We start from the raw sequence: 12,929 nt of genomic DNA, 5'->3' as shown, positions 1-12,929 counted from the left end.
GGGACTCCCACGCCCCCATCCAACCACTCTCCACCCCCTGACAGCCCCCCCCCAGAACTCCCAACCCATCTAAACCCCTCTGCTCCCTGTCCCCTGACTGCTCCGATCCCTCTCCCCACTCCTTCCCCCTGACAGCCCCGCCCCCAGAACTCCCAACCCCCCCGCCCGCTCCTTGTCCCCTGACTGCCCCCTCCTGGGACCCCTGCTCCTAACTGCCCTCCAGGACCCCACCCCCTACCTAAGCCTCCCTGTTCCTTGTCCCCTAACTGCCCCCTCTTAAGACCCCCCCCCTAACTGCCCCCCAGGACCCTACCCCCTACCTGTACCCTGACTGCCCAAAACCTTATCCACACCCCCTCCAGAAAGCCCCCCCGAACTCCGGACCCCCCCCCCGTCTCTTGACTGCCCCATCCAAAACCTCCCTGCCCCTTCTCCGACCCGCTGGCCCCCTTGTTGTTGGCTTTCGCCTAATGTCTCTGTGAACTTGCTCAGGAATAGCCTGAGCCGTTCGTCCCGGCACGCTGGACAGCAGTGGAGGAGGAGCGGGGGAGGAGCTCCAGACTGCCGGAGGCGATCTGCGAATGCAGGGAGAGAGGGAGTGATCTCTGCTGCAGGGGAAGCGGAGGAGGGGCTCTCTCTGGCTGTCGGAGCCCCATGTAAGTGGCACCATCCGGCTGGTGGCCCTGTCAGCCGCGCGCGCTCTGCATGGGGGGGAGGGGAGGGGAAGTCCGGACATTTACAAATTCCCCCCGGACGCTATTTTTAGCTCAAAAAGCCGGACATGTCCGGGGGAATCTGGACGAATGGTAACCCTAGTGAAACAGCCCTGGTATTTTTGTTTCCAGACTTGAATGTACTGGACAGAGAGAAAAGAACAAACTATTGAGTCTCAAAGGACGAGCCCTGGTTCTTCCACTGAGTTGCTGCTATCCATGAATTCTCACTCACACACATGCAAGGTTCTTTTTTCAGTAAAACCATCAGAAAGTATTAAATTATATTGTTGTTGTTATCTTCTCAAGCACAAGTGTAAGCCCCAAATTCTCTCTCACTGAGAATCTACAAACTAGGTGTGGCCCCAAAGGAACTTTTTGCCCATGATGCAACAGTATTTGCTGGCAAAATTCTATGGTACTGAGAACAATCAGGTCCATGTTAAGGAATAGGCACTCCAGGCCTGTGCTTATGCCCCAGCACCTGGGGGAGGCATTCATATCAGAATTTCAGCTTTTATCAGAAACATCCTAGCCCTCATAGTTGCAAAGGAAAGCTTGAAAATTTGATTTCAGTGTAACTGACACAGTGATGTCTGCCTGAATCTGCAGACAGCATGAAACAACAGCTCTGAGAGGGGTGAACTATCCCAGTCATCCCTATAGGGAGTTAACTCCAAGACTCATTGCTATGCGGGGCCTTGACCAACACTATCCCAGCAGAGCACTCACAAGGGAAGAAAAGCGCAGCAAACCTGTCCCCCCACCTATACAAACATCCAGCAGTTGGGGTAAGTACTGGGGGACCCCCTTGCTGCTAACCCTGCCTTCTTGGCGGGAAGGGGGGTCCCCTGCCAGCATCACTCCAAGTAGTGGATGGAGCCATAGTGCCAGGGCAGGGCAGGGTCAAGAGGTGGGGAGCCTGTGCTGTGGTAGACCTTGAGCCCCACATTGCCATAATGGGACCTGGGTGAACATGATTGATCTCCCTCTATGTATGGAGATACCACATCAAACCACAGATCTGTTCAATTTCATAACCTAGAAGATTTCTGGATGCCAATCTAGAAGCCAGGGCCGGCTCCAGGGTTTTGGCCGCCCCAAGGAGACAAAAAAAAAAAAAAAAAAAAAAAGCCGCGATCGCAATCGCGATCTGTGGCGGCAATTCGGCGGAAGGTCCTTTGCTCCCAGCGGGAGTGAGGGACCGTCCGCCGAATACCTGGACGTGCCGCCCCTCTCCGGAGCGGCCGCCCCAAGCACCTGCTTGCCAGGCTGGTGCCTGGAGCTGGCCCTGCTAAAAGCATAATTGTGTGAATTGAGTACTTGTTACATTTTAAAACTTTCCATAAGACACAAGAGAATCAATAACTGCCTCATGAATGATGTTCTCGTGCACTTGGGACAAATCACAGCAGCAGCCAACAATTTTTACCATTAATATTTACAGGTCTACAGAGCCACATAAGGAGGCAGGCTTTCAAAGACAGGCACCTAGGCAGGATATCCATACAGTAACTCCTCGCTTAACGTTATAGTTATGATCCTGAAAAATGCGACTTTAAGCGAAACCATGTTAAGTGAATCCAATTTCCCCCCATAAGAATTAATGTAAATGGGGTGGGTTAGGTTCCAGGGAAATTTTTTTCACCGGTCAAAAAGCTATTATATATATACACACACACACAGAATATAAGTTTTAAACAAACAATTTAATACTGGTACACAGCGATGATGATTGTGAAGCTTGGTTGAGGTGGTGGAGTCAGAGAGTGGAAGTGGGTGGGATATTTCCCAGGGAATGCCTTAAAATGATGAACTAGCATTTGGCTGAGCCCTCAAGGGTTAACACACTGTTGTTAATGTAGCCTCACATGCTACAAGGCAGCAGGAATGGAGGGAGGGGAGACAGCATGGCAGACAGAGACAGAGACACACACCCTGTGTTTGGGAAAGAGAGAGAGAGGCACATTGCCCCTTTAAGTACGCTGACCCCATTCTAAGTACATTGTCTTTTTAAGTTGATCAGGAAGTTGAGACAGCAGCTGCAGCTAGCAAGCTCTCTCCATCTGTCCCCACCCTGCTCTATATGGAGAAGGGGTAAGTGGGGGGCATGAGCAAGGGGGAGGGGGACACCCTAACATTAGCCCCCCTTGTCCCCTCCACCTGCACAGCAAGCAGGAGGCTCCCGGGAGCAGCTCCAAGGCAGAGGGCAGGAGCAGCACATGGCAGTGGGGGGAGGGACAGCTGAACTGCCGGCAGTTGGTAGCCTGCTGGGTGGCTGCTGCACAGGGAACTTAGGGGGGCTGCCGGTCCACTAGGGTGACCAGATCACCACACTAAAATATCGGGACACACTAGGGTGCCATCAGCCCCGCACACAGTCCACCCCCACTCCTCCCAGGCTCCGCCCCAGGTCCCACCCCCCACCCCGCTCGCACCCCCCACGTGCCCTTCCTCATCTCCTGGCCTGCCGCTGGCTTGCTGCATCCCTCCTCAGTCCCCCTCCCACCTCTCGCCTAATCGCCCACCTGCTGCTCACCGCTAGCCTCTTCACCCCCCCGCCCGCCACTCACCCCTACGGCACAGACTTCCCCTCTGCTGGGTGGGTGCTCGCCCACCCCCCGCCTCTTCCTGCCTCTGCACCGCCCTCACCCTGCCCCCATTCCACCCCCTTCCCCCAAGACCCCGCCCCAGCCCTGCCTCTTCTCCACCTCCTCCCCTGAGCGCACCACGTCCCCGCTCCTCCCCCCTCTCTCCTGGAAAGCGCTAAGCACCACCAAACAGCTGTTAGGCGGCGGGAAGCGCTGGAATGGGGAGGAGCGGGGATGCAGAGCGCTGGGAGGAGGGGGGAAGAAGGAGGTGAGGAGGGGGGAGCTTGGCTGCAATTCTTTCCCGTGGGTGCTCCAGCCCTGGAGCACCCACGGGGTCAGCGCCTCCCTCCAGCTTGCCTCCTTACCCGAATATCGGGACAAATGGCATCCTGATCGTACATTGATTGGGACGCGGGACAAATGGTTAAATATTGGGACAGTCCTGATTTTATCGGGACATCTGGTCACCCTACGGTCCACCCTGGTTCCAAGCCCCCACCAGCTGGCTCCAACAGGCTGCTCTTCCTGCAAGCAGTGGACAAAGCAGGCGGCTGCCAAATAACGTTATAAGGGATCACTAAAAGAAGAACAGGAGGACTTGTGGCACCTTAGAGACTAACAAATTTATTAGAGCATAAGCTTTCGTGGACTACAGCCCACTTCTTCGGATGCATATGCTTATGCTCTAATAAATTTGTTAGTCTCTAAGGTGCCACAAGTCCTCCTGTTCTTCTTTTTGCGGATACAGACTAACACGGCTGCTACTCTGAAACTTTTCATAAGGGATCACTGCGCAACTTTAAACAAGCATGTTCCCTAATTGATCATCAATGAAACAACGTTAACAGGGACAACTTTAAATGAGAAGTTACTGTATCTGCATTTGGACACCCAGCCTAATATTGAGCAGCCACAATCCATTGACTTCAGTGGGACTGTGCTAGTGCTTAAAGTTACATACACGCTTCAGTGCTTTGCTGGATTACAGCCTAACTGGATACAAGACACCTGACAGAGTTAGATTGCTGGTGTGCTGGGACCACTGCCTATCAGGCTGACCAATATTGTCTCATTGTTTCCTTGTACTCCTTATGCAGTCTGTCTGCATCCATCTGTTGTCTCTTGTCTTATAGTAGAATTTGTCTAAATTAACAGTTAGTTTACTGCAAGCTAGGGTGTGAATCTACCCCACACTAGCCTGCTGCAGGCAAGCTGCCACGGGGGCTCTGCTGATGCGCATTAACAGTTTGTTAATGTGCTTTGATCTAGTCCAGGACTAGAACTGTTAATGTGCATCAGCTGGGTCCACATAGACGGTCAGTCTGCAGCAGGCTAGTGCGGGATAGATTCAAAGCCAACCTTGCTGCAAACTAAATATTCATGTAGACAAGCCCTAAGATTGTAAGCTGTTTGGGACAGGCACTGTCTTTTTGTTCTGTTTGTACAGCACCTAGCACAACGGGGTCCTAGTCCATGACTGGGGCGCCGAGGCTCTAGCATAATACAAATAATAATAAAAATAATATAAGCCAATTTGATCATTCAAATGCAGGTTTTTAGATATCCAGTTAAGTAGGGTTGAGCAAAAGGTTTGCAATGCTGACCCCACCTGCAATCAGGGTAGGTTGGCAGTTTCTTCCTGGGACACATTTGCAGATGGGGTGGCTGGGAAGGAATCATCTCAGAGAAATGTGTTCATTCAGAACTCAAAATGTCTAAGCAAATCTGCAGGAGATGGTTTGCTGCCAGCCTCTGTCAATGGAGGACACCATAGTCTTCCTCTAGGCCTTTTTTAAAGGCACTGACTTTTGAAAACTAGACCTTACGTATTGGCATATATTGCTATATTCAGTCTACAGTTCAAATGTTTCCACTAATGCTGCAGTCAAGATAAAATGTGGGGTTATTTAAAAAAGACCTTAAATAAAAGAACAAAAAGAAAACCGTGATAATTTAAAAACACCTTTCCCACCAGATTGACATCAGGGGTCCCATCATACACCCTTCTCGAAACATTGCAAAGAGAGAAACGAGTGAAATGCACATGAGGAGAAAACAAAAGGGCCAAGACTGGATCAGAAGGACAGCCTGGACAAAGGGTTGCTGCACCACTCCAGCAGCATCCCAAAAAAAGAATTATCCCAAAGAAAAATAAAATCTGTCTGCCGATATCTCCCAGACCAGCTCAGCTACACTGACCAGCAAGCACAGAGGATGAAGCCAGGACACTGCCTATACCCACCCACTTGTAGAAAGGTTATGCATCTTTCTCTGCTTATTCCTCTGCGATCAGACCCCAGGTCTAGGGAGCCCCTACTGGAGTGTAAGGGGATCTGTATTCTCTCATACTCCCTTACATGAGCATGAACTCCAGTCCACAAGCTAGCCCAAAAGAAGGATTGTTCTTCTGAAATATTTACCATTCAAGCCCTGCTTGCAAAGTCTATTTCCAAGGCAGAGACTGACAGCCAGCTGCAGAATAAATGGCTGGGGTTTTACTACTGTAACGGTTCCATTGAAATGAAGAACTTCACTGAATGGAGCGGGGATATTTATCCAGGATCAGAGGAGTAAACTCGAGGCTTGCTGAATGAGTTACCAGGAAAACAGAATTTAAAATCGTTTGCTTCGCTTTGAATTAAACCCTGTGGACATTTAATCAGGTACTTGTTGACTGATAATTGCAGGATGAGTGGGTGGCTATTTTGTCCAGCCGTGGGCCCAAGGACAAAGGAATACTGTGGCTGTTGATAACAGGAGTAAATAACATTTGTTTCTGAATTGTCTGTTGCTTGGCAACCAAAACTCCCTGTTCAGTTTTAATTGATCAATGAGTTCTCCAAATGAGGAGACGTTAGTGACGCTCTCTACAAAGCCTGTCGAAAGCTTCATCTCCATAGCAACCACCAGACTGAGCTGGATGAACTGATCACCTGATTCAGTCTTCTAAAAGGTTGCCTGCTCCCTTACTTTTTATGGGTGCATGTATGCACGCTGAACAATGGCGTACATGAGGAACAGTTTACATTTAGTAAGACAATACTCAGAAGTAACAGATGACTTAGTTTTCCCAGGTAACGTTAATACAATGAAATAAAAACCCAGAATTTATACAGGACCTGACACAAAACCCACTGAAGTCAACAGAAAGACTCCCAACTAGATCAGGTCCGTAAAGAATGTTTTTACCCATTGAAGCAGGTGACAAGATATATCAATAATACGTATTTCGAGAAAATAGTTGGGAGTTGTTTTTGGAATCAGAGAAATTTTGGAACAGAGATAAAATGTTACTGTAGTGAAGCAAATTCTGAAACTCTTGAGTGTTTTTGTTTGAAATTTTCCAGTGCAACTGAACATGAGGGCCAACATTTTAAAAAATAGGAGCCTAAGAAAAATATGGTCAGATTTTCAAAAGTGCTGAGTATTCACAAACCCTAATGGGAGCTGATGTGTGCTCAGCCCTTCTGAAAATCTGGCTGTACCTTTATCTCCCCCAGATACGAATTAAGGAGGTTAAATTTAGGCTCCTGCATTCTAAAATCTTTGCCTAAACCCTTCAAGGCTGGCTGAGAAGAGATTTGAGTAGTTGTTCTTTTGCCTCCCTGCCAGCCAGCCTGCAGTAAGTGAACTGAACAGTTGTATGTGAAGAAGGGGAAATGGAGGTAGTGGCCAAGCCGCACTAAAAGGGAGGAGAGGTACAGCAATACTCTGCCACACAGGGAAAGAGAATTGCCCAGAGGGCAGCCAAGACAGATCAAGCCGCAGAGGACATGCCCAGTCAAGGAGCAATGAACCTAAAGTTTGTTTGTTTTTTAAATCATCAAACTCCAACATATAAAAGGGCCTTGTCCTCTGCTCTGTCCCCATTTCTTTATAGTTGCTATCCTAACGGCCAGCTGGGCAGTCCTGTAAATTAGATGGAATAAAATCAGTGTGACAACCACCATCTCAGATGACACACCGGCAACTGAACGGAGGACCTCCAAAGCTAAAAGCATGAGTGGTTAGAGTTTCGGCTGAAGAGACAAGGCTCTTTAGTTGGGACTGTAAGACTTATATCCTTTGGGGATTGGGCAGAGGGGACCTGTAACACACACTCCCCAGAAAGTTATACCAACATAGCTTTTCGCAGGATTCTGTACCTGGAAAGAGGAGGTCCTCTGTCTTGGGATGTTTGGGATGACACACTTCCATCAAAGGAGTTTCCCCGATGACAGCCTGAAACAGTGGCCCTTGGAGGCACAGCATCTGGCTGGGCTGTTTCACACACCACCTGAAGTCCCTTAGGATATTTTCAGTATAGAGAAATAAGTTTAAAAATGGATTTGGATCTTCCACATTAGCCCTCTTACTATGATCAGTACTTATATAATAGTACTATTTATACTAAGATAGTATTGAGGGGACTCGATCAGGATTGGGGCTCCAATGTCCTAGACACCGTGCAAACACATGGTTTTCATTCCAGACAGTGTATAAGCTAAGGCCCCAGTCCTATAAACTATTCCACCTGGGCAGACCCTTAAACCTGCACGGAGTTCCATTTACTTCAATGGAAAGTTATTTGTTGCTTTCAAGGTCAGGGCCTAATGCAAGATAAGACATTACAAGTGATGATATGTTGTTGTTATTAATTATTATTAATAATATTAATAATAGGGGGAAGGGAGGGCAGAGGATAACAGCAATTTGAACATGCAGTAATTTAGGCTGGATAGTGCACACCTTGATGGCTCCAAATCATCCAAAAAGGTGTGTTTATTTAAATGAAAATGGAGGGCACTGGCCCTCTCTTCTTAGTGCTGCCATGTGTCTTTACAATATTGATGATGGCTTGTTTTCTCCTCTTATATAGGTTCTGTAAGCTTTATATTGTTTCTTTGCCCTGGGCCCCAACCTCATTCTTTGCAGGGGGTAGGCCTTGGAAATGATAAAACCAATTATAAAACACACAATTCAATAAACGCATTAAGAAGCTTTGGAGACCTGCATAGTAATTGCAACTGTCATTCCAAAATTCCCTGCAAAAGACCCCTTCTCCACCCCATCAATTTAAAAAAAATATTATCTCCCCACAGCTCCCCACTCTTGCTTGTCTAGCCACAGGCCCACCTCTGTGTGTCCAGTGTCCAGATTAGGGGATTCACAAGACAGGCTCTGGTTGCTAGTAGGAGAACTTCTCTTGGCTGGGATGAAAATAAAAAGAGAAATTTTAAAAATGTAATGCACATGTTGTATTAATCAAACAAATAAGCTATTTGCTATTGTAAAAAGTGGCACCTCCCTCACTGTGACATTACCAGACATTAGCTACACCTGTTGGAAATTATAGTTGGCTGGCAATTTTCTGTTGATTTTTTTTTTTTTGGCACAGGAAGCGCAGTTATCACAAAATCAAAATTTCCTGGGGGAATTGGTGCCCCTTGCAAAATAATTTTGGTTTGTTGAGCTAAACTGAAACATTTCATTCCACGACAGTTTGACATTACATTGCATCTGTCTAGTGTGCCACAGTAACTCAAGGGCACTGTAGTTCAGGTGCTTCATGCTCCAGTTCTCTCATGGGTTGGGCTCTGTCAGGGTTCCTTCCCCATTCTGAACTCTAGGGTACAGATGTGGGGACCCGCATGAAAGCCCCCTAAGCTTATTTCTACCAGCTATATTAAAACCTGGTACGCTGCCACCACCAAGTGATTTAACAAGAAACAGGGAAAGGACCACCTGGAGTTCCTCTTCCCCCAAAATATCCCCCCCAAGCCCTTACACCCCCTTTCTTGGGGAGGCTTGAGAATAATATCCTAACCAATTGGTTACAAAGTGATCAAAGACCCAAACCCCTGGGTCTTTGGACACTGGAAAAATCAGTCAGGTTCTTAAAAGAAGGATTTTATTAAAAGAAAATGTAAAAATCATCTCTGTAAATCAGGATGGAAAATAACTTTACGGGGTAATCAGATTCAAAGACCCCAGAGGAACCCCCTCTAGCCTTAATTTCAAAGTTACAACAAAACAGGGATAAACTTCCCTGTAGCAAAGGTAAAATTCACAAGTTGAGAAAACAAAGATAAACTAATACGCCTTGCCTGGCTGTTACTTACTTGTTTGAAATATGAGAGACTTGTTCAGAAAGATTTGGAGAACATGGGTTGATGTCCAGTCCCTCTTAGTCCCAAGAGCAAACGCCACCAAAACAAAGAGCACAAACAAAAGCCTTCCCCGCACCCAAGATTTGAAAGTATCTTGTCCCCTTATTGGTCCATTGGGTCAGGTGTCAGCCAGGTTACCTGAGCTTCTTAACCCTTTACAGGTAAAAGGATTTTGGTGCCTCTGGCCAGGAGGGATTTTATAGTATTGTATACAGGAGGATTATTACCCTTCCCTTTATAGTTATGACAGGCTCCTTGGCCAGACTACTACTACCAGGATGCACTTCGGTCTCCTCTCTGATGGAGCCACATGACTCATGGGAGTTTGTGTTGTATCCTGGGAGAGGTAGTCTGGCCAGGGTGTACAGCCCATAGATAAGAATGGGGGCATGAAGCATCTTAACTACCATTCCCATGAGAAACCATGGCAGATGCAACTTAATGTCAGACTGACTCAATATGAAATGTTTTGACATTTCCAAATTGGAATTTTTGACTTCATGAAAAATTTCAGATTTTTACTGTTCATCCCAATTCAGGATAAAAACAACTGTCAAGATGTTGTAATTTTCCATTGGATTAAAAAAAAAATCCAATGTTTGCTCAACTTCATGGTGAACGTTTTCAAAATGTAACATTTTATATGTCAGAATCAACCACTGAAGTCATGTTAGGGCCTGAACCAAAGCCCACTGAAATCAGTGGAAAGAGACTCTCATTGATCTCAGTGGACTTTGGATCAGACCCTTTGAGAAAGATACTGAGCTGAGATTTTGTGTTGCACCTCCAGGATGAAAAAATACTTAACAGGGTATAAGTGAGGACAAAGGCCCAGATCTTATAAGGTATTTAGTCTCTTAACTTCAATTTATTTCAATACCTGCATATACCCTACATATACCCTGAAATCAGTTGGAGTTAGGCGCTTACAAACTTTTGAGGATCTGGACTCAAAAGACATACAAGGGCTTGGGGAACCATAAGGAGCTGATTCGTATCTCATTTATGCTGATGTAAATAAGGAGCAAATACGCTGAAGCATGCGAGATCAGATCATCATCATCTTGACTAGGCCTTTTGAAATAATCCCATGTTATTATAATACTACAAAATCAGGATTTGGGTTAGGAAGAGCATCTGTATCATTGACTATCCCTTTGCTACCAATAGTATGTGGCTGCTAGCCTCTGTATTTTCCTCATCAGCATCAAGCTGTTGCCAAACACTCTCTCTACTTCTTAGAAACGTGTGCATGGAAACAGACGTGTGAAATTGACAGGAAATGATCTAGCTTCCTTCTAAATTTATGCAAATATTGATGGCATTGAGAGAAAGAGTCTTAAAATATTGTCCAAGGATTCAAATTATTCCTGTAGTTTTAGCATATTCCACAGAGATAAAATCTACAGGAAATATTAAAGGATTTATTTTAATCTAAGGGCAATTTAAAATGTATGGTTCAACTCCTCAGCTGGTGTAGCTCCGCTAAAGTAAACAGAAATACAATTTACACCAGTTTAGGATCTAGTATGAGACTTTTTTTTTTTCTCTCATATATAGGAAGCCTGTATGATTAGGCTTCTGAGATTAAGTCAGCTGGCATTACAGTAGATACGGCATTACATGAGAAGTGGTATCAATACAGGTCGGACACTTCTATCGTACACATTTACTTACTTGTCAACACACAGAAATTGTACCAGTTTAAATAAAGGTGTGATGTTAAACTGATTTAGTTAAACAAATGCAGGTTAAATGTATATAAAACAGATTTAAACAAATGTAAGAGGGTCCACACACAAAGTTGCATTGATTTAATCAAGATGGATTAAAATTGCGCCTTTAGTTAAACTGGTGCAACTTGTATGGGTAGACCAGGACTAAGAGTAGAGAGACTAAAAATTGGGTAACCATAGCAATAAATCTGATTGAATTGATTTTGATCCTGGTGTAAATGGTGCAGCTCCCCTTGACGTTAATGGGAGACTCATCTTATTATGTCAGGATGATTTTGTCCCATTAGTTTTAATGGGAATTGGACTGAGGGCTTCTCTACATTCAGCAGTTGTACCAGTTTATCTAAATAGGTTAAATTTAGTTAAAATCGGTGCCATTTCTGCATGTAGACATGGCCATGAAGAGAGGGTTTATTTTGGTAAGGCACAAAAATAAAACAAAAACACAGGACTGTACACAGATCCTGCACGCATGGCAAATGGGGCTCAGATAACCGTACCACAAGGAAGAGACTTTCCGATGCTTAACATCTGTGACTACACAGCAAAGTCACGCACCTGTAATAATGTTCCTGATTGGCTTTACCAGAGCAGTGAAGGCAGAAACCTCAGGCTGCCTGTGCTCCCACATGGGTTGCCAAATAACAAGGCCACTGGCCAGCCGAAAAGTCAGGTCAGACTCCTAGAAAGACACAATGGGATCATCATACCATATGTGGATTAGTCAGGCTGTCACAGAAGAGCATTGTTTTCTGTGTGTGCTGATGTCCCTCCTACTGTGACATGGACCTTGAAAGCAACAACAATGATCACATACTGTTTGTGTGCAATAAGTCAAAAGGTCACTACTGTAACTATTCAAAGAAGGCATAAATACCTACCCAATGGTCTAGTAATAAAGCAACGTGGAATTCTCAGTACAAGCTAAGTAAAGGGCCTTTGTGCCCAGACCACAGTATACTGATCAAAACCTGTGTTTTCCAGGATCTCTGCTACTACTGAAAAACCTACCCACCATCGCAGCAAAATCCTTTGTACTCATTATTCTGCTTATTGCTTTAGATCATTTAGTATGCAAATCTTTCCTTTAAGCTCCCTTTTCCTACAATGCCTGCCTGCACAAAATGAGCCAAAAATAATAATTATTATAAAAATATTTATTTAGGAAATATGAACATTTTTACAAATTATTACAAGTGCCAACATATAATGGTCCTATTACTACTACTAATTTTTAATTTAAACACCAAAATCGTGCTGCAAAGATTTATGCATGTGTGTAATTTTACACATGTGAGTAGCCCTACTGATGTCAATGGAACTATCTACATTAGTAAAGTTACACACGCAGGTAAATCTTTGCAGGACCAGGGCCCAAGCATGCATGTACTTAAACTAAGTGGCTCCATGAGCTGACTGCTGGAAATATTGTCCTTCCTCACATTTTCCCTTCCCTACTTTTTGTTATTCCCCTCCCATCACATCTAAAATGAGTTCGTAATCTCTTTGGGGGCAGCTATCATGCCTTTTGTATTTGCATGACAGAGCACCCAGCAACACTTTCAGGCGTTGTGGAAATAAGCATAAGCAAGACATTGCTTTTCATAGATTCATAGATTCATAGGACTGGAAGGGACCTCGAGAGGTCGTCGAGTCCAGTCCCCTGCCCGCATGGCAGGACCAAATACTGTCTAGACCATCCCTGATAGACATTTATCTAACCTACTCTTAAATATCTCC

General features: G+C 45.4%; 1 protein-coding gene across 15 annotated transcripts in view; it reads right to left on the bottom strand.

Annotated features, from left to right (window-relative positions):
• UNC80 (unc-80 homolog, NALCN channel complex subunit) overlaps nt 1-12,929 on the bottom strand; it is a 175,886-nt gene that overhangs the window by 143,410 nt on the left and 19,547 nt on the right. For all 15 annotated transcript variants that reach the window (XM_065561073.1, XM_065561060.1, XM_065561071.1 and 12 more), the window contains exons 5-7: nt 11,748-11,871; nt 8,420-8,493; nt 7,450-7,589 (exon numbers count right to left, since the gene is read on the bottom strand). In XM_065561073.1, the coding sequence (XP_065417145.1) occupies nt 7,450-7,589; nt 8,420-8,493; nt 11,748-11,871 (338 nt within the window). The remainder of the gene's footprint in view (nt 1-7,449; nt 7,590-8,419; nt 8,494-11,747; nt 11,872-12,929) is intronic.

This window comes from Chrysemys picta, chromosome 11 (assembly GCF_011386835.1).
Source record: "Chrysemys picta bellii isolate R12L10 chromosome 11, ASM1138683v2, whole genome shotgun sequence".
Classification (NCBI taxonomy): Eukaryota; Metazoa; Chordata; order Testudines; family Emydidae; genus Chrysemys; species Chrysemys picta.
The sequence above is the reverse complement of the archived record's forward strand: the minus strand, read 5'-3'. Positions and strand labels throughout refer to the sequence as shown.